The 22,279-nt window shown below is 39.9% G+C and overlaps 1 protein-coding gene across 20 annotated transcripts in view; it reads left to right on the top strand.

Annotated features, from left to right (window-relative positions):
• Positions 1-22,279, top strand: part of CELF1 (CUGBP Elav-like family member 1) — a 69,960-nt gene that overhangs the window by 33,302 nt on the left and 14,379 nt on the right. For 3 of the 20 annotated variants that reach the window (XM_045558042.1, XM_045558041.1, XM_045558040.1), the window contains exons 1-8: positions 3,989-4,022; positions 6,531-6,682; positions 17,089-17,276; positions 19,106-19,188; positions 19,761-19,809; positions 20,566-20,700; positions 21,425-21,504; positions 21,827-21,988. In XM_045558042.1, coding sequence (XP_045413998.1) covers positions 4,002-4,022; positions 6,531-6,682; positions 17,089-17,276; positions 19,106-19,188; positions 19,761-19,809; positions 20,566-20,700; positions 21,425-21,504; positions 21,827-21,988 — 870 coding nt within the window. In that variant the 5' untranslated portion in view covers positions 3,989-4,001. Of the gene's footprint in view, positions 1-268; positions 310-333; positions 409-3,637; positions 3,705-3,988; positions 4,023-6,530; positions 6,683-17,084; positions 17,277-19,105; positions 19,189-19,760; positions 19,810-20,565; positions 20,701-21,424; positions 21,505-21,826; positions 21,989-22,279 lie in introns of those variants that run through there. The other 17 variants (XM_045558039.1, XM_045558038.1, XM_045558036.1 and 14 more) reach the window with 11 other exon arrangements.

Genomic DNA, 22,279 nt, shown 5'->3' with positions numbered 1-22,279 from the left:
ACATTTGAGGGCAAGTCTCTTCAGCTTTTCAGTTTTTTACTTCTCTGTCTTTTAGGTTGACGGCGTTTTAAAATTAGCTTGGAGCTATTAAATGTAATTTATCTTTAAGGTATTGTGTAAAAAAATGGAAGAAGGAGGAGTACTTTTGTATTTTCGTCTTTTGCCATGGTGACACACAGGCTTTTCTTTGGAAAGAGGCTACATATCTGAAGTCATGAGAAGTGTAGTAGGTATGGTCCACTTATTTTTCTTTCCTTGATTTTTTTAGAGTGAAGACATAGTCCAGAGAGGGAGGTGTAAAAGCTACAGGTATGGGCTAACTGCTGGATGGGTGTGCTCCTTGGCCATCTTTTTAACCTTCTTGCATGAGGCCTGCTGTGGAGATATGAAAAAGTTGCTTTCAGAAAGGTGATGGCTTATTTTCTATATTATGGGATGGGATAAAATTTGCAAAATGTCTGTCCCTAGGGAGCTAGAAATATTTTCTTGCCTTCTTTCCCGACTCTTTCTAAACCTTAGCTATTTGCCAGAGCAGACTTACCTCCTACTAGAACTAGCTGCTGCCTAGTTCTTACAGCTGTGGGGATGACTGTGTGTGTGTGTGTGTGTGTGTGTGTGTGTGTGTGTGTTTTGGGGGAGCGGATGGGAGCAGTACCCTACACACAACAGCTACCCAGTTAACTTTCTCTCCCTCATTCCACCTCACAGTTGGGAGACCCCAACTAAACTAGAACAAAGAGAGGACAGAACAGGATTCCACACAGATAATATTACTGTCTTGGAACCAGAATTTGTTCAACATAGTGATTTTTTAATCATCACTAGAGCTTAAATAAAGTGTAAGCTTACGGTATATCGTTACCAACTAAGAATCACACTTAAGTTCCAGAACTAATTTGGGATCTGAAAATATGACTTGATTGGAAGGGTGGTCACAATTTGACAGGACTGTTTGTTAGGTCAAGGTTAGTCATAGAAACTCCAAGGGAGGCTCAGAGCTTGTACTTTTGCTGAGAACACTAATGACAGAAGAGGGTGTTTCTGTTCATCATTATCTTTGGCACTGATTGGGCGAGGAGGTGGTAGTGATTAAGGATGGAGGAAATGGAAAACTTTTTAGCTTTCAAAAAAGGTAATGATTTTCCTTCCTTCAGCCTTGTCATATCCTCTCAATATACCTACCATATGTGATGATTTTACAGGCAGAGCAACTTGCACACAACAAATTATGAAACTTAGTGCTTTTTAGTGATTTTAGATTTGAAATTGAAAAGATTTTTGGCAATATTTCTTCTTTACTTTAAGCCTTACCCCTCTCCCCCATCCCAAGTTCAGAAATTTTTACATTGTCTAGACTCTTATTGAAAACTCACAAAGATTTTTTTGTTTAAGTTATTCTTAAGTGCCACATTTTGCAACAGCAACAAAAAACTCCCACAAAGTGAGATGCCACAGAGATGGTTACCAATTTGTGTCAGCATATTTTGCTCATGCAGTTTACTGGGTTAAGCTCTAGGAGACCCGCTATTTATATGAGAAGTACTCAATTTTAAAAGTGAAATTTAGGTCCATAAAGGTTTTAAAGTAAATTTTGAAGTTACTATGGTTTGTTATTTTCAAGTGTTGTCAATTGCTTACTGCTTTTCTATATCCCTGATATCATCTCACTGCCAGCAGCCCCAGGGGGTGGGGGGGAGGGATACTCAATCCATTTAGCCGTTTGAGGTTATGACTGTTCGCTAGATTTTTGTACTTTTTGTTTTCTTATATACACCAATGGTAATTTTTAATGACATAGGCTCTCTTTTGTAATTCATTAGTAGTCTCTAACCTCCTCTGTGTTCATATGACCAGACTTCACATTATTAGCCTTTCAAACACACTTAGATTATTGAGGTGGAAGTGTAAAATCTGTTTACCTGTCACCAAACTCCCTGGTTATATCAGTCAAGATAGATGTTTGCACATGCCACCTAGGCATTTTTTGCTCAACTATGCTTTTCTTTGCTCGCTCACTCTTTTGTTAAAACAAGTACTGCGATTTCTAACATTCCTCCTATCTTGTTTTGTGTGTTCTTGTTAAGTTTATTCCATTCCTATATTCTAAATGCAGCATATGCTGTTTTTTTGAATGTTTTCATCTATATTGATCATTTTTAATGACTTGGGCTTGTGATGTGATAGCAGGCTGAATGCTCCTAAGAAAAGAGACTTTGAATTGTTGCCCTTAAAAAAGAAGTAGAGAATATTCAAGGCAAAGAAAACTGAGACAACCAGGGAAAGAAGAGGAAACCATGAAATTAAATTCAGAGTAAAAGGAACAGGTGGTAAAAAGAGACTGAGGGAAAGTGAAGGCTTTTACAGTGAACCCTTGGTTATAACCCCCCCTGCATTGTTTCTAATGCATCTTTTGTGGAAAAAGCCTGGAATGTGTATCTAAGACATTAAAAAGGTGTTACGGGCACTTTTTTGTGAGTAAGTGATTTTTAATTCTGCTTTTTAATTTCTCTTAATATCTGCATTTTTGTATGCCCATAATTGTTTTTGTTATCTGTTAATTTTATAACCTTTTTCTAAAATTGAGTGACTTGTGATTAATTTCTGTGCTTTCTTTTCCCAAAGCATGCTGAATTTAATTATACTGAGATAACTGTTGTGACCTGCCTAAAGAGAAGTGCCCCTTTCATGTAATAACATTTCCATCTTGTAGGTTTTTAAAGCACTGTTGCTTTATAAATCATAAAATGGATTTTAATGGCAGTGTAAACACAGAATTACTTGTGGGCCCTTTACTCACTGCACTTTTTTTTGGACTATTTTATAAATTTGGCTTCTAGAAACTTATTTTAAACAAAAGTTCTGTAAATGAGAAAAAATTGGCTTTCAAATATTACTCTAAATCAGTGTTTCCTAACTTTTGGTAAGAATTATTGTTTTACATATTCTTTTTAAATTTGCAGTGTCTGGTGACTCAGTAAAGTCTCCATTGAAGTACTCTTTCATTATATATGTGATTCTGATTTAGAGATATAATTAGAATTCATATATTTTTAGTGAATATTACAAACAATAACTGGTGGGATTCCTTGAAATTTGCTGATTCCTAATCCCCCACCCACCCCCCCAAGATAGTGTTGCTCTGTTGCTAGAGTGTGGCTGCATCGTCATAGCTCACTGCAACTTCAAACTCCAGGGCTCCTCCTACCTCAGCCTCCCAAGTAGCTGGGACTACAGTCACACACCACCATGCCCAGCTATTTTTAAAAATTGTTTTGTAGATGTGGGTTCTCACTGTGTTGCCCAGGATGGTCTTGAATTCCTGGCCTCGAGCGATCCCCCACCCTTGGCCTTCTAAAGTGCCAGAATTACAGACATGAACTGCATACCTGGCCTGGTTCCTAATTTTTTAAAGGAATTCTTGAACTAAGAGATCTAACTTGGTTTTTGACTCACAGAGTTACTCTTGGTCCAGGCAACTTTCCTATAGGAAGAGCTCATGCTCCCGTGTACATAGGAGAAACCAGGAGAAATGCATAGACTAGAATTTTTAGGCCTATGCCATCACATATTACCTTTCATTATTATTGTTTTAAAAGTAACTCTATGTTTAGGAGTTCATTCGTTTACTTCTTTACAGGCTGAACATAACTTCTTTTTTTCAAAGTTCCCTGTGATCTGAGCTTGGGTGAAGTGAAATCTTTGAGGTAAGGCAACCCTAATGATAAAAATGGAAAGAAAGCCTGTGAAATTTGGGAGCCTTCAGAGATATATTTTAGAGTCACTGCCTAAATATTGAAATGCCACCATTTGTTGTTGGGGGGATGTGGAGCTAAATTGAGAATGGGAGCACACATCTGTCTTGACTGCTAAGTATATCCGTCTTACTGTTCACCCATAATAGAATTTTTATGTGTGCATTCATTAGTCTTGGTTTTAGCAACAGTTTGAAGGAGGAAAGAGAAGAAAGAGACTTAGTCTGCAGTTCTCAGTTCTTCCCTTACATGTTTGAGTGTTTGTCCCAGGTAGGCCCAAGTTCTTTTTTTTATCATCATTGTGGTGGCTTTTGTTTGCTTTTGTTGTTTGTTTCTTGTTTCTTCAGAAAGGATAACTGAAAATACATTATTTTCTAGTATGCTATCAAGAGGCAGAATATTACTATTAGGTTATTAAATATGAAATGTCTGATTTCAAATCAAAAGTGTAGTTTATTACATCTCAAGAAGCAGTACAATTAATCAAAATATGCGCCTACACTATTGACACAGTTTTGCCATCTTTTTTTTTTTTTTTTTTTGAGACAGAGTCTCACTCTGTTGCCTGGCTAGAGTGCGTGGCATCAGCCTAGCTCCCAGCAACCTCAAACTCTTGGGCTTAAGCAGTCATTCTGCCTCAGCCTCCCAAGCAGCTGGGACTACAGGCATGTGCTACCCTGCCCGGCTAATTTTTTTTCTGTATATATTTTTAGCTGTCCAGATCATTTCTTTCTTTTTTTTTTTTTGGTAGAGATGGGGTCTCGCTCTTGCTCAGACTGGTCTCGAACTCCTGACCTTGAACAATCCTCCCACCTCGGCCTCCCAGAGTGCTAGGATTACAGGCGTGAGCCACTGTGCCCAGCCAGTTTTGCCATCTTAATGGTAGCTTGTTTATGCCAGCAGTGAAGAAACCTGGAGAGCAAGTGGCAATGAAATCACAAGAAGCATTTTCCCCAGCTTGTTGTTGCCTGGAAGCAGTGGTAGTCAGTTGGTGCAAAGTCTGGTGAATATGGTGGATGACAGAGAATTTCCAAGTCCAGCCTCTAGTTTGAGCAGTGTTGTTTGTGCAACATATGGTCCACTGTTGTCTTGCAAGAGGATTGGTGTGTCTCTATTGACTAGCTTTGGCTGCTTAATCACAAGTATCCTCATTATTTCCTCCAATTGGCTGCAGTAGACATCGAGTGTAATTGATTGACCAGGGTTCATGAAGCTATAGTGGATAATACCTGCACTGGACCACAAATAGACACCATTAGCTTTTTTGAATGAATATTCAGTTTTGGACTGTGTTTCAGCACTTTATCTTTATCCAGCCATTATGCCGAATGCTTGCAATTGTCAAAAAGAATCCATTTTTCATCACACGTAACAGTACAGTGTAGAAATGGTTCGCCTTTATGTTGTGATAGCAAAGGCAAGCTTCGAGACAGTTTCTCTTCTGAAGCTCATTTAATTCATGCAGTGTCCATCTATCCAGCTTCTTTACCTTGCTAATTTGTTTCAAATGGTACAATATGTTGGAATAGTAATGTCAGACCTTGCTGCTAATTCATGTGTAGATTGAGATGGATTTGCTTCCACTATAGCTTTCAGCTCATCATTATCCACCTTGGTCTCAGGTCACCCCTGTGGCTCATTTTGAAGATTAAAATCAACAGAATGGAACTTCTGGAACCATTGACGTACTATGCGTGCATTAGCCACATCCTTCCCAAACACTTGGCTGATATTTTGAGCTGTCTGCGCAGCATTGGTTCCACGATGGAACTCATATTCAAAAATAACATGAATTTTTGACTTATCCTTGGTTTCACAAAAATTGATCTAAAAAATTTTTGAAAGATAATCACAAGCCAAAAACCATGCGTTTGAAAGAATGAGGATGCACCTTCACAATAAAAATAAAACAAGAAGTGTCAAAATGAAAATGTCAGAGATGTCAACTGTCAAACTTAATACTTAAGGAAATCGGACATTTCATACTTAATGACATAGTATTCCATTTTTATTTCCTGGCAAATTAAGATTCAGAGTTAGTAAAGAAATTTTTCCTGTGCCACCTAATGAGTGTTACTGAACTCAGGATTTTTAAAATCCTTCACCCTGATGAGGAACCATTAGATAACACACCTTGCTCTCAATATCAAGAAAGCAGGGTAGGTCTAGTATAGGTAGTAGTATGTGAGTGGTAAGTTTCTGGTGGGCAGTTATTCAACCAGCTTGCCCCTGGCCTGCCTTCTGATGGTCTTAACCATTCCTCCTTTTGTGACTGTTCTGAGGTCAGTTTGGACCCAAATACTGTGCTCATTGCTGTCTTTGTCACATGGAAACTAAGTTTAAAACCAAGGCTAACAACGTAGTTCTTCTTTGAAAACATTTTCAGACCACAGGAGTGAGCTTTTTCTTTTTTTTTAAACTTCAGGTCAGGCTTTGGGGGACCTCAAAAACTGATTTGCAGGGAGGAGTTTCAAGGATGTGAAACAAGTCTGTGTTTCTTCTGCTCTGTTAGCCACTGCTATCTTCATGGATCTGACACTCTATTTATCTGACAGTGCACTTAGTACTGCTTCGCCAGGGAAAATCACACAAAACAAGCCTGGCGCATCAGCACTTTCATTGTGTGCTGGGCTGAGCCTCCCTTCACATGGTCACATCCCCATTTTAATCCAATACTCCCTTTCCCTGCCCCTTCCCCAGTCCTGCCTCTTTTCTGTGGCACTTATTGCTGGCTTCCCTGAGCTCCTGTTTCCACTTTGTGTTTTTTGTGGGGCCCAGGAAGCCAAAGCTGTGTGTATTTGTGGATCAGACAAGTGCAGCAAGTTAATATCATTGGCTTCTGAAGGGGAGAGTGAGGTGATGGCTGCGTTTAAGTTGGATTTCCTTCCAGAAATGATGGTGGATCATTGCTCTTTGAATTCCAGTCCCGTGTAAGTATTTTTGCTGTCTAATTTTTATCATAAGCAGAGGAACTAGACTGTTTTCTTTGTTATTTGATGAAACTGGTTCCTTTCCTCAGGAGGGGGAAGAACAAATTGGGCAAGGAAGCAAAAATCCAAATTCTCTCATGCCATTATTTCCTATTGTAGTCTAATTCTATCTCGATTTCCTCAAGGCCCTAACTAAGTTCTTTACATAAAGGTGCAGTTCATGTATAACCAGCAACATCTGGCCAGATGTACTGGCTCCAGTCCCTTCAAGCTATATTATTTTTCCATGTGATAGATTCCAAAGCATTTTTTAAAAAAAACTGTAGCTTTATTGCTTTGGGTTGGGTATGCAATTTAAAATGATCTTCTGGGAAGTATTTTTATTATTATTTTTAATTATCAAATTCTTAGACTCCTATCACAGAGGAGACTGGCAGCTAGAGTGTATTTAGTATTGTCTCCAGCATTCTGTGTTGACATGCAAAGTGTAATCCTGGATCTTGATTTCTAGCCTTCCCCGCAATCTAATTGGAAATGTAGCTCACCACATGATTTCAGGAACATCATACTGTCCTCCACCCTCCAAAAAAAGCAAAACTGGGTCAATCTTGGTTGACAGTTTGCCCAAGTAAATTATGGGAATGAGAAACTTTGTTAGGTTGCAATACTGCCTAAGAACTGTTATTGTACACAGCTGAAATGCCAACCTGGCCCTGAGTTGTAGCTATAGGGAACTTGAATTCTGGACTTCGTACAGAGAAGGAGCTATTTCCAACCCCTGATTTCAGTGGCTTTAACCAGGCTTTAAAAGTATCTTGGAACCTCAAGCAGGTGATCCTTAGGTTATTCAAAACCAAGCATATTAAATGGTAAAATATTCTGTAGATCTGCGGTTCCCAACCCCTAGGCTACGGCCCATTACTGGTTGGTGGCCTGTTAGGAAACCGGCCATGCACGACTACTTGAGTTCAGCACCCCACCCTGACATCCCCAGTCCGTGGAAAAATTGTCTTGTATGAAACCGGTCCCTGGTGCCAAAAAAGGTTGGAGACTGCTACTTTAGATAACAGGTGTTAGTGCAAGTCTGAGGTTAGGCCTCCATGTGCAAATCAGTCTACCCTGGGATTAGATGTAACAGGTGTGGATAATAGTAGCTGCTGAACAGTTTTTTATTGACTAAATGGGGATGGGGTGTGCTGGCTCAGAGTTAGCCATCTTGCTCTTTTGAAATGGATCCTGTGCCTTCTCTGTAGTCTCCAAAGTAGTGGTAAATTAAATGTGTCTTTTTATGAGAATTCTTTACAAAAATATTATTTTAGCAGTAGATAACAGGTACAATTACAATGAATATCATCGTAAAGATTTAATACATAATAAAGGTATTCCCATGTCCCAGGATATATGATCCCTACAGAAGTAGGACTTTGTGACGAAAATTATCTTTCTTTCACTATAACACGAAAGTGCTATGCTTTGCCACTGCTTAGTGTTGAACCCAGCATTTGCACAGCATTTTTCTCATCTTTTAAGAGGCTGGACTCATGCAGTATTTTGTGAAGTCTGGACCACGGACCACTGCATGGAAGTCACTTGCAACTTAAAAATCTGGATATTCTTATGCTAGAGTAGAGCCCAAGACATTGTGTCCTGTGTAGTTTTCATGCATACTAAAGTTTGAGAGTGAATGTACTTAATGCAGGTCATTCTGAGTTAAAGTTAATCAGGGAGTGGGGTTTTTTTTTTTTAAATCTTTTATTTATTTATTTATTTATTTTTGAGACAGAATCTCACTTTGTTGCCCAGGCTAGAGTGCCGTGGCATCAGCCTAGCTCAGAGGAACCTCAAGCTCCTGGGCTCAAGCAATCCTTCTGCCTCAGCCTCCCAAGTAGCTGAGACTACAGGCATGTGCCACCATGCCTGGCTAATTTTTCTATATATATTTTAGCTGTCCATATAATTTCTTTCTATTTTTAGTAGAGACAGGGTCTCGCTCTTGCTCAGGCTGGTCTTGAACTCCTGAGCTCAAACGATCCTCCCGCCTCGACCTCCCAGAGTGCTAGGATTACAGGCGTGAGCCACTGTGCCTGGCCCAGAGTAGGTTTTCATATCATTTTTTTCCAAGTGCATTTGTATCTGTTTTAGTCACTCATCTTCACTGGAGCTTTGTGAGGTTAACTGGACATAGGCTTTTTGCCCCTGTTTTACAATTGAGAGACCCAGTTGAGAGGATATAACTGACTTGCCTGAGGACAGTTGGTATCAGCCTTGGGTCTGAAAATACAAGTTTAATGATACCTTCTTTTTATTTTTGCCCACTAGACAAGGTTGCGTCAGGTGTCCATGAGCAGTTACCCATCACATCTTCTCATGGTTGCACATCCTTGGGTTACTCCCATAGGCACCTCCAAAACACCATAGGGACATTAAGGAACTGAGAAGAAGAAAATTCTTGAGAACTTTCTTGGTGTGTGCTTGCCACTGCTTTCTTAGATTCTCAGCCCTTCTTTTTATTCTTCAGTGAAGCACTACTTTAGCAGGAGGCTTAACATCGGTGGTTTTCTTGCTGAAGTGATTTTGCCTGAGAGTGTGATCTGATGGTATATTTTATTTCAAAATTTTTTTACAACAGAGAAATGGTGGAGGAGCTCTGGAAGGGCTGGGGGATCTGGGCCCTAATTCCTATTCTTGTAATCAATGTCCTTGGTTCTACTTTGATCACTTTTACACCTCCACTGGTTCTTCTTTCTTTGCTTGCATCCTAGGATATGGGTATTCTTCAATGGTTGTGTCCCAGGCCTTTTTCTTATCCCTCTCCCATTGCTTAAGGAGGCACCGATGTGCCTTTGTTACTCTCAGATCTCTGTATCTGTTTCTCAAACATCTTCTGAGCTCTTTGACTTTATTTAAAAAACTGCCATTTGGTCACCTGTATCTGGAAGCTTCCCCACAAAAAACATTTCCCCATATTGTTTACACTAAAACCCAAGAGTGAATTGGTAACTTACTCCCCTTCCTCATCTCCTTGGGGTTCAGGTGAACTCCAAGTCCTAGTGGATCCTGACCCAAAATTTCTCAGTATTGTCTGAGACTGGGCCCTAATCTTAGTTGTTAGTTTATTCAAGAGCCTTCTGATCTCTATGTTTCTCTACCTTATTTGATCCATCTAGATTATTGTCAGGTATCTTTGAAAAGGACAAATCTGATCACACTCTCTTATTCCAAAATCTTGGGATAAAGTCCAGGCCTGTCTCAGAGAGCAAGCCTATGATTAAAAAAAAAGAAGAGGGAAAGTCCAAGTCTGTCAGAATAGCATGGAAAGCCCTTCACTGGTCTCTCTAACCTACCTCTTTTTTTTTTTTTTTTTTTTTGAGACAGAGTCTCACTTTGTTGCCCAGGCTAGAGTGAGTGCCGTGGCATCAGCCTAGCTCACAGCAACCTCAAACTCCTGGGCTTTAAGCGATCCTACTGCCTCAGCCTCCCGAGTAGCTGGGATTACAAGCATGCGCCACCATGCCCGGCTAATTTTTTCTATATATATTTTAGTTGGCCAGATAATTTATTTCTATTTTTAGTAGAGACGGGGTCTCGCTCAGGCTGGTCTTGAACTCCTGACCTCGAGCGATCCACCCGCCTCGGCCTCCCAGAGGGCTAGGATTACAGGCGTGAGCCACCGCGCCCGGCCTAACCTACCTCTTTATTCTTGTTGATTTTCTAATGTGTTCTCTCTTTTTCCTGTTTCTACACTCGTATCACAACGTTCTCCAGTTCTGTTTTCTCCCTTTAATGTTATCTTGTTCTCCCCTCTCTTCTCAGTTCTTACTGTTTTTCTTCATTACCTGTAGGCTTCATTCCTCCGTGCCATGTAGCACTTTCTCTAGTTGCCTGCTCCATTCACCTTAAATCTCTGCCCCCTCCAAATAACATAAAACTGTATTAGCCACTTCTTTCACAAAACTTTTATGCATGTGTTAAAGGATTTGTAGAGCATTATAGATGTCCTTCCACATTTTCAACGTCATTGCCTCCAAGGCAGGTATTGCTCAGTCTTTCAAAAAGCCCTATAGTGTGCATCATAGTAAGAGCTTGGGAAATACAGCTGAATGAATGATATGCTCTTTGAGGGTTTTTTTGGTAATTAAAGATTATTGCAGAGGTAAGGTTTCCAGATATTATCTCCATTCCTCAGGGAAGAAGGCTGGAAACCTTCAAAAGCAAATTGTTAGCTGTTCTATTGTTAGATGGTGGCTTTAAAACCATTACTTATAGCTTATTCTAGTACCTAACACTCCGTATGATTTCCCTTTATCCAAATGAAAATTATTTCCTTAAAGCATAGACATACTCTGTCTCATTCTCACTAGAGAGCAACTGGTAAGTAACTCAGGCCAGTGTTTCTGGGCCCTTTTTATTCTCATGCACTTCTGTTCCAGTTTTTCCACAGCACAGTATGTAAGCCAGAGGGACCTTGTAAGGGTGGGTAGTGGCTGAAGTTTGGAGTGCAAGTATTTATGCCTGCTGGGGAGGTGGAGGGATGGGTAAGTATCTGAAAATTTTTTTTATAATGATCAAAGAGAAGTCAACAGGTAATGAGAAGGAGAGAGAATGAAAAAATGAATAATGGAAGGTTTCAGAAATGCTTTATTTATTTTAGAGACAAGGTCTTGCTCTGTTGCCCAGGCTGGAGTGCAGTGGCACGATCATAGCTCAGTGCAGCCTCAAACTCCTGGCCTCAAGTGATCCTCTAGCTTCAGCCTCCCAAGGAGCTAGGACTACAGCACGTGCTGCCATACTTGGCTAATTTAAAAAGTTTTTTGTAGAGACAGGATCTTGCTATGTTGGCCAGATTGGTCTTGAACTCCTGGCCTCCCACAGTGCTGGAATTACAGTGTGAGCCACCATGCCTAGTCAGAAATGATTTTTAAACGTGTGAAGGTCATGTTTGCCAGGCTGTTTGGCTGTAGGGAGGGGATGCCCACTCAAGCTGGCATATATGAAACTGTTTTCTTATAAGGACACAAGTGGGCTGGACTATAACGCAATCAGGAGCTCCGAAGCTGGAAGACCTGGAAACTCCATCCTTCTGACCCCAGGGTACACATCCTGCTCTCTCTGCTTGAGCTGCCTCGTCTGCTCTCAACTACCTTATAAGTTTGGTTGCAACATGGCTTGGCTTTGCCACTATTCTTCCAGCCTGTCTCTTCTGATCCCCTCCCCCATTGAGATATAATTCACACACCATAATGTTTACCCCTTTAAAGTTTATAATTCGGTGTTTTTAGTATATTCACAAAGTTGTGTGACCATTACCACTATTTAATTCCAGAACATTTTCATCACCCTAAAAAGAAACACTGTACCCATTAGTAACCTTTCACCTTACCCCTTCCACCTCCATTCCTAGGCAACCACTAACCTAGTTTCTGTTATAGATTTGCCTATTCTGGGCATTTCATATGAATGGAATCATACAACATGTGGCCTTTTGTGACTGGCTTTTGTCACTTAGCATAATGTTTTCAAGGTCCATCTATGACTTGTTATCTCTTGCCACAGCCCTTTGAGCTTTTCCACTTAACTCATGCTATGTCTAGTTGCAACTTTTCCATTTCTGACTTCACTACTAACTGCCTACTACGAACTGCCTGTTTCTGTTAACCAGTTTCAGATTCTGTAGAGCAGTGCTGTCCAACAGAACTTTCTGATGAAAATGTTTGTATCTCCACTTGCCTGATGCAGTAGCCACTAGTGCTCATTACAGTTGTAGAGGAACTTGGTTGGCCAGGCCTTTTTTCTGAGCTTTTGAGGGGGAAGATTTTGAGACAGAGTCTTGTTCTGTTGCCCAGGCTGGGGTTTTTTGGCGTGATTATAGCTCACTGTTGCCTTGAACTCCAGGGCTCCAGCAATCCTCCCACTTCAGCCTCCTGAATAGCTGGTACTACAGGTGGGTGCCACCACAGCCAGCTAATTTTTTGTTTATTTGTTTTGTAGAGATGGGGTCTCCCTATGTTGCACAGGATGGTCTTAAATTCCTGGGCCCAAGCAATCCTCTGGCCTCGGCCTCACAGAGTGTTGGGATAACAGGCATGATCCATCACTCCTGGGCCCTTATCTTTCTGTTTTAAAGCATAGGTCAAGGATCTTAAGTTTCTGGCCCGCCAGTGGATGAGCTTGCCATTGGGATAAAACCAATCTCTCTCTGGTCTAATCAGCTGGGGCCAGGGGATGGGGGAAAAAGTAGGATAGAACATTTATGCTGTCCCTGAGATGGGCCCCTGGGGTAGGAAAGTTTTAAAAGGAGAAAAAATAGGAGAAAGAGAACAAAGAGTTCAAGAATTTTGAATAAATGTATGCTTTGAAAATGAAGCTCTTATTGAATAAAGTTGTTCCCTTATGTGCCTCTCTTCCCAATTGGGTTCTGTTTTGTCTTTTTTTTTTTTTTCATGAGATGGGATCTCACTGTATGCTCAGGCTGGTATTGAATTCTCCTGGCCATGGCCACAAGCCACTGCACCCAACTTGTGGCACATTTCATCAAGAATCAAGGTAGACAAGGTAGCCTCTGGTCCTGATTTTTCGTAGTTGCTCATTCTTAATGGTATACGTCTTCAGGTGGTTGCTCTCTTTATTGCTTCCGCTGCTAGTCTGTACCATGCCTTTCCCCTAAAACACTTGTTACCTTCTCATCTCCCTCCTTCCCCTACGGTTGCAGGCCCTTATTTTCCTCTCTTCTATCATACTCCCAGGTCAGGGAGTACTGCCACAGAAGATGAGAATTTCTAATAGACTTGCCTCTTAAGAATGACAGGGACACTATAGATACTTCACTGGCTGCTGAATTCACTGGTATTTGAATTGGCATGATAAATACACATAATTCATGATCACTGATCCTGAGGAGCTCTCCATAGAGCAGGTGGGTAAGGCACAGATGTGAGAATGTATTTAGTAATATATAGGGTAGATGGATTATGTAGGATCCTTGGCATGTCACACTGGGAATCTTGTCCCCAGGTGGCTTCTTTATACAGTGCTTACTTTTAACCTTCAGAACAAACATGCATGTTGGAAGTATATGTGAAAGAGGGAGGATGGAAGAGCATTGTTGCACATCCCTTCAGACATAATAGCAGTTGAGAAAGTTAGTAACTGCTTATTCCACATAAGTGGATATACATGTGGTTCTTGCTGTGTCTGGGCGGTGCTTCTCAGACTGTGGCAAAGGAGCATTTCTCTCCTCACCCCCAACTCCCTTGTGAAATACAATAAAAATTACTTAGTATTAATAGAAAAACAAAGTATGAGCTTATATTTTACGTTTATTATTATTGCTATCATTATTAGATTTGATAAATACAAAATGCTCAGACTGATTTCTGTAAAAATTTCCAAAAAGTTAAGTTTGAAGATTGCCCTGGTCCTTGGGCAAAACTTTGAATAGCACTGTTGTAGGGTATTCTTCTGGCTATGGAATTGGTATACAAAGGGGGAAAGGGTGGCCCATGGAGTAAGTAGACATGAAGAAATAGAGAAGGATTTGGAGAGTCAAAGACAAGAAAAGGAAGACATTTGTCTGGAAGCCTGCGTGTCTACTGAACTTTTAAGAAGCTGTAATCAACACTTACGTGTTTATGCTTTTGCACTGAACAGTATGTAAAAAGTTTAGAAATGGCACACAGCAGAAGAAAGGGCAAACTGGAGGAGCAGTTACCTCCAATGTTATACAAACTAATAAACCCTTGCCTCTTTTTAGAAATATTTAACAGCTGTCAGCTTCCCTATTATCATAATATATATTCTGTGCACCACTGGGATTCTGTACCCTCCCTAGAATAGAAATATGATGAAAAATTAGTGACATTCTAATAAAATGCTATTAAAAATGGTAATTAAAGTTTTGGGGGGCAGGTTGTGGGGAATGACACCTATTATTTCACTAGTCATAGGGCTTTTATCATGGTAGCTGGTTTCTGTTGGAACATTAGAATTATGCTTTTAAAAGCAATTACATTATGTCTTCGCAACAACTTGCCACACATGGTTTCAAATTAACAGATTAAAGGAAAACCAATAAAATGAAGCATTTCAAAAACTTAAAAAAAAGAAGGCAGATTGATCCTGTGACAATCAAATAATCATAGGAGATAATAGCTGCTACTTAAATTTGAGAACCCTCTTTGTATACAATATTTTATCTGGGATAATTGCTTAAAAATGAGGAATTGTTGAAACTATTAAGAAGAAATTCCTCCCATCCCACATTTGAGTGCTTACTTTGAACCTTGTGATACCAGGTATGGTTATACAAATGAATAGGAGATAGTTTCTGCCTTCAGGGAGCTGTCAGTCTAATTGAGAGAGGTAGATACAGCCAGATTATGTTAAAAGGTGTTAAATACTAATAATATAATGAATGTGCAAATTTAGTACTGTTGGAGTCCTCGGATGTGTGGCTAACTAGTTAACCTGGAAAAATAGGGGAGCCTTCACAGATGTAGATACAAGAATTGGTCTACGTGCAATTTGTCTTGTAGCTTTGATAGTGCTAGATTAATCAAAGGTGGCATGAGAATGGCTCCTGTTTAGTTATGAGAGATTCGGGAATTAAAAGATAGAGGCTGAACTACTTTCACAGATTCAGCATTCAGAAGATAGCAGTGGTGGAATTTTTTTTCTTTTTCTTTTTCTTTTTCTTTCTTTTTTTTTTTTTTTTTTTGAGACAAAGTCTTATTCTGTCTCCCAGGCTAGAGTGCAATGATGTTATCATAGCTCACCACAACCTCAAACTTTGGGCTCCAGCCATCCTCCTGCCTCAGCCTCCCAAGTGGCTGGGACGACAGGCGCACACCACCACATGCAGCTAATGTTTCTTTTTCTTTTTTTTTTATTTCAGCATATTATGGGGAATGTTTCTATTTTTAATAGAGACAGGATCTTGCACTTGGTCAGACTGGTCTCAATCTCCTGGCCTCAGGCGATCCTCCTACTTTAGTCTTCCAAAGTGCCAGAATTTACAGGCCTGAGCCACCACACCTGGCCTATATTTTGTTTAAAGAAAACTAGCATTTTATTTAGGGTTGGATTTTAGAAGGTAGAAATTTTTAATATGATATGGTTTCTAGATTAAGCAACAAATACTAATAGGAAAGCTAACCAACCATTCTAATTGTTGGAATTTAAGTTGTTTATAGTTTAGATAAATACTAAGAGTTAGGTCTTGAAACAGTAGTAGAAGGACTTTGAAGGAGATGGGTATGTTCTCAATAGAAACAGTGTAAGAGTCCCCCTAAGTTCTTGACAGTGGCAGGGTAGGAAAGGAGGCATTTAAATAGGACCAATACAAGCTTGGTGTGGTAGGACTGGAGGAATTTATGGACATTTAAATGGTTTCAGTCGTCATGGGAATCAACTTGGTAAAGTCTTGGAGAAATAGCAGTAAATTGGAAAACCTAGAAACAAACAAAAAAACTACAACATTGTATGTATTTATGGCACAATCACTTCGAAATTTAAGAGGCAGAGCTTTGTTTTGGTCTGTAGACCTGACTCAAGAACACTGGAATTATGAATGAGACAGCTACATTCAAAGGCCAGCAATCTAATCAGTTCTTAGTTTAGGCCTCGGAAATCAAGTACTTCTGTTCTAACATCTGAAAGGAAACTTCACCTGTCATTGTATACATTGAAGAGTACTAAGTCTTACCTGTGATCAATAGTCTTTTGTTATTTTATGGACATTTAAAAAAGTATTTTGTTAACTATGCTTAAAAATTATTAAAACTGGGCTGAGTGTGGCAGCTCACCCCTGTAATCCTAGCACTCTGGGAGACTGAGGCAGGAGGATGGCTTGAGGTCAGGAGTTCGAGACCAGCCTGAGCAACAGCCAGACCCTGTCCCTACTAAAAACAGAAAAATTAGCCAGGCATGGTGGTGCACACCTGTAGTCCCAGCTACTTGGGAGGCTGAGGCAAGAGAATCACTTGAGCCCGAGAGTTTGAGGTTGCTGTGAGCTAGGCTGATGCCACAGCACTGTAGCCCAGATGACAGAGCGAGACTCCATCTCAAAAAAAAAAAAAACAATTAAAACTTGATCTTACTTTGGGAGCTTTACCCTTTAAGTTCCTCTGCGAATTTTCATGATAGTCAAGAAATGAGTGACATAGTCAGTTCCTCAGTTAAAGCCCAAAATGTCCCAATCAGAATGCTTACTTTAGTTTTGCATCTAATGGAATAGGTGGCCATGGCGAGAGAGGATTGGGGAACTCTGGTAAATCGAATGGAAGTAATTAAAGAAGTAGAATTTTTTTCTTCTACTTTTTAAGAAAGTAATTGAGATCTTTAAAAAAAATAAAACTCTCTTTGGAAAGCAACATGAATATATAATAGAGGTTTTATTTTACCTTGTGCAGCTCAAAGAAAATGAACGGCACCCTGGACCACCCAGACCAACCAGATCTGGATGCCATCAAGATGTTTGTGGGCCAGGTTCCGAGGACCTGGTCCGAAAAGGACTTGCGGGAACTCTTCGAACAGTATGGTGCTGTCTACGAAATCAATGTCCTAAGGGATAGGAGCCAGAACCCTCCTCAGAGCAAAGGTCAGGGCTTTGGGTTTTTATATGTAATTTTAGCCGTGTGCATTCTGTCACTCATCACCAAAATTTTCCTAAGTCATATAGGGGGAATGTCTGTCTTTTTATAGTAGCTATATCTTCTAGTACAGATACATTTAATGACACAAAAATAAAAAGTTAGGGTGACAACATGAGGATAATTTGTAAATTGGATCTTGGGCAGTCCTTTGCGATGGCTTTAAATTCAGTAGATCATACCCATGTGAGTGTCTCATTTGGTCTTGGGAATGCAATGACAGAAATAAAATGGAAGTAAACCAACCACCTAAGGTTTTCTTCAGTGCTTAGACTAGGGTAAACTGAAAGAGAAAGACTGTCTGCATACCCTGGATTTTTTGTTAGTATTACAGAGACCTTTCAGGATGGTTTATCAACTAGGAAGGACTTGTTTAGGAAACTGGTTTGTTGTAGCCTACAAAATGAACAGGAGAAGAAAGACTGAGCTACTTCCAGAAACATCTAGCAGAGTGGAAGTTTCACAGGACTGACAGTAGGTAGGTGTTAGATTCACCCCATATACACAGAAACATGTTCTTGTTTTCCAGTTGACCAATTTCAGAATAATTTTCTGTGGAGGCTGTTCTACAGTACAAATATGAGCAAGCATAATTGTAAATTTGAAACCAGGTTAATAGCAAAGGATCTAGAAGCAGAGGAATTATTTTCTTTTTGTGGCATAATTAACTAAAAATATAAAGTATCATAGTTTCTGAAAATGACTAGCAAAATAACATTCAGGAATTTAAAATCCTAACTCCATCATGATTTTGAAAGAAATCTATTTTGTATCTCATGGGAATATGGGTGTGTCAGAACACTGAAGCCTGGGATTTACAAGATATACTTCCTTCCTCCTATTCCACATAAAGATATAAAGCACAAAATCTACAGATCTGAGGCAACACTATGTGTTGTTAAAAGTTTAATTATATTTGATGAGAACCAAGAGTCAAAAGATGTTAAATAATTTTATGTCTTTTTTTTTTTTTTGAGACAGAGTCTCACTCTGTTGCCCGGGCTAGAGTGCCATGGCACCAGCCTATCTCACAGCAACCTCAAACTCCTGGGCTCAAGCAATCCTACTGCCTCAGCCTCTGGAGTAGCTGGGATTACAGGCATGTGCCACCATGCCCGGCTAATTTTTTCTATATATTTTTAGTTGTTCAGCTAATTTCTTTTTATTTTTAGTAGAGACAGGTTCTTGCTCTTGCTCAGGCTGGTCTCAAACTCCTGAGCTCAAACGATCCACCTGCCTCGGCCTCCCAGAGCATTAGGATTATAGGTGTGAGCCACCGCGCCCGGCCCTAATTTTATAATTTAATAAGTGATAATTATGTTTGAAGCAAGTGGTAAAATTTGGCTACAGTGTAAGGAGTGGTTTGGTCTGAGAAAGCAGAGAAAGAGTTCCTGGTAGACTACAAGCTGCAAGAGTACTGGGCCCTGTCTGTCTTTTTTGCGGCTAAATCTTCTTGCCTAGCACACTACATGGCACTCCAAGTGGGTGGATTGAATGGAATGGCACATGACCTCTGTAAGGGAAGTCATCTTTTCCAGAGATTTATATGAGCAGCTACAGAGAACTTCTAATATAACTAGGAGGAGAATAAAATAATAAAGAAAATACATAGAAAATCTCCTTTTTTGGAGATTATTAGATGTTCATGTTCATCCTCTTCCTTCTTGACGGTTTTAATAAACCCAGCCCTTTAAGTTCCAATATGGCAGTGGAGGAAGGAGTGCTCTTGGAATTGTCTGTTTTCAAAGTTTGGTTTTGTGAAATCTGTTTATTACAGGGTGCTGTTTTGTTACATTTTACACCCGTAAAGCTGCATTAGAAGCGCAGAATGCTCTTCACAACATGAAGGTCCTCCCAGGGGTAAGAAAGCTCCTACTAGCAAATGGGACTGTGGTAGTTTTGATGCATAGGACATACTTATTCATATCAGGTGCACCCTGAAAACTATTTTGGGAAAAAGGTAACTGTAGCAGGAATTGATGTAAAAGAGAGCATTTCAAAAAAGATAGGCTAAACGTTTTCTCTCAGCCAGGAGTCTTGGATATTTTGACTTCATTTTATTTTATTTTATTTTTTTATTATTTGTTTGTTTATTTTGAGAAAGAGTCTCACTCTGTTGCCCAGGCTAGAGTGCCGAGGCATCAGCCTAGCTCACAGCAATCTCAAACTCTAGGGCTCAAGTCATCCTCCTGCCTTAGCCTTCCGAGTAGCTGGGACTATAGGCACGTGCCATCACGCCCGGCTAATTTGTATTTTGACTTCTTGACTCCCATTCTGTATATTATATTTTGTGGGGAAAGATCATGAGGCAGACATGAGTTTAGAGAGAACTCTTAAGGCTCTGGTTTTGGTATTTCTTTTAGAGTCTTCATTTAAATTTCTGAGTGCCATCAATGTGTACAATGATAATATTCATGTGTTTTCTTTTTTAGATGCATCATCCTATACAAATGAAACCTGCTGACAGTGAGAAGAACAATGGTAAGCAAGCATATGAACTCTTCCCCTTATAAGGTTTCTTCCTAGTTTGCAGTTCTTATGGTGTCTGGATTGAATTGTGCTCTAAGTAATCGGTCCTCTAAATTGTCTCAGTTGTTTCTTTGAAATAAGCATGATAAATGAGGAAAATAGAGTTGACAGGGAAACATTACAAGAACATTTTAGAATGAACTGAGATATCCTTGATCAATATAATGTCTTAGAGGCAGGAGTGAGGGGAAAAATGAACAAGTTAGAAAGGAGAACTTAGTCCTCAAGAAAACAGAATAGGAAAATAGTTACATTCACTGAAAGGTGTGTTCTTTTCCTCTTGTCGTATCAAGTAAGTGTGAAAGTCTCTTTCTTCTTTGGAAGTATTGTTAGTAAGAGCAAATAATGCTAAGTACTAGGCAAGATGCTAAGCACTTTTCATTTAATACCTGCTGCTAGCCTTTGAAGTAAACCTAGTTATCCCAATTAATTAGATGAGGAAACAGGCACAGAATGGTTAAGTAACTTTCACAAGATCACAAAACTGCCGTATTTCATCTAAATGCTTCCAATTATAATTTTAAGATACCATTGGTTGTAAGAGGAGATGCAAAATTATGAAAAAAAAAAAGTGTGTCTTGGAATCCATGAAATGCAGTATGAAGGTACAGAGCCAGGATTCAAACTCAGGCAGTCTGGCTCCTGAGTCTGTGCTACCCTGTCTCTTTTAGTGATAACGTTCAAGCCTTTTGTGTTTTACTTTCTTAGCAGTGGAAGACAGGAAGCTGTTTATTGGTATGATTTCCAAGAAGTGCACTGAAAATGACATCCGAGTCATGTTCTCTTCATTTGGACAGATTGAAGAGTGCCGGATATTGCGGGGACCTGATGGCCTGAGCCGAGGTAGATATAATTTTAGTTTTTAAGGATACTTGCTTTAAATTTGGAGTCTCTTTTTAATTTGACCAGTGATCCCTAGCCAACATGGCCTTGTCACATTGGAAGGATTGGGCCCAATCCTCCCTGCTGTATGTTTAGGTCCAGTCTTAGCAACTCCTACCAGTTGGTTCCTTTTGTAGTCTCTCAACTGCTCTGTGTAGTCTACATTCTGCACATCAGTGTCATGCATTAAAATTTTCTCTTTTTGTGCTTGGAGAGGTTCTTAATAGCAGAATGGAAACACTTCCTTCTCCTAGTTTATTTTTTTTTTCAAGAGGAACTAGAGGGCCGGGCGCTCTGGCTTATGCCTGTAATCCAGCACTTTGGGAGTCTGAGGCAGAAGAATTGCTTTAGCCCAGAAGTTTGAGGTTACAGTAAGATAATCATACCACTGCACTCCAGCCTGAGCGACAGATTTAAACTCTGCCTCTAAAATAAAAGAGGAGCTAGAGGATATGATTCTTCTTTTTTCCTTTAAGCACTTTCTTTCCTGTCTGTGGGTCTCTCGTTTTTCATTATAGCACTTATCACTCTATTGTAACATATCTATCTCTTCCGCCAGCTCATGAACCCCTGAAGATAGGGACCCTGTCTATGTCACTAGTATGGTATCAGCGCATAGTAGGTGCTCAGTACATCTGTCAGATAAATAAGCGAATGAACGAGTTATTGATTCTTCTCTTACCAGGTTGCGCATTTGTGACTTTTACAACAAGAGCCATGGCACAGACGGCTATCAAGGCAATGCACCAAGCACAGACCATGGAGGTAGGGAGTAGACAGGTGAAAGGGAGGGAAATTCCTTAGCTTCAGAATATTAGGACAGTTGGCCATTAAAGTCCAGCAGTATGTATAGCATCTAATTGTCCAGAAACTTAAAAAGCCAGTCTCTCTTAAAGTTAAAACCCAATGCTGTCTTTTAAAATAATATGTAGAAAATAGTTGCCCTTTTATTAATAAATTGTCTCTTGTCACTCATGTCATTTGTCAATGAATGAAATTAGATTACAGCCTGCATGTCACCAAAAAGGAAGATATTTCCTTCACCCAGAAGAGGGAACTTGACCCTTTGGTTTTGGTGTTTTCATAGGGTTGCTCATCACCCATGGTTGTAAAATTTGCTGATACACAGAAGGACAAAGAACAGAAGAGAATGGCCCAGCAGCTCCAGCAACAGATGCAGCAAATCAGCGCAGCATCTGTGTGGGGAAACCTTGCTGGTCTAAATACTCTTGGACCCCAGTATCTAGCAGTGAGTCTTTGTGGTTTGCTTTCTGCAGATTGTGCAAGCTCCCAGCCTGTTTCTTCTTCTGCTGTCCCTAGCTAACAGACACAGTGGCATTTACAACTTGTGGCATACAAAAATTTTGTGTAAATATTCAGGCAGTGCAATGTTCTTTAAGTGATGTTAGTATGTATCTTTCTCTCTATATATCTTGAGGTTGTTGCTATGATTAAAGTGAAATCCCAGTATTTCTTTCTTTTAGATACAGAGGGCAGCATTAAAATCCTATTGAGTCTTTCCTAAAGAATATGATAAATA

Source organism: Lemur catta, chromosome 7 (genome assembly GCF_020740605.2).
Source record: "Lemur catta isolate mLemCat1 chromosome 7, mLemCat1.pri, whole genome shotgun sequence".
Taxonomy (NCBI): Eukaryota; Metazoa; Chordata; class Mammalia; order Primates; family Lemuridae; genus Lemur; species Lemur catta.
Note: the sequence above shows the minus strand (reverse complement) of the source record. Positions and strands in the feature narration are given on the sequence as shown.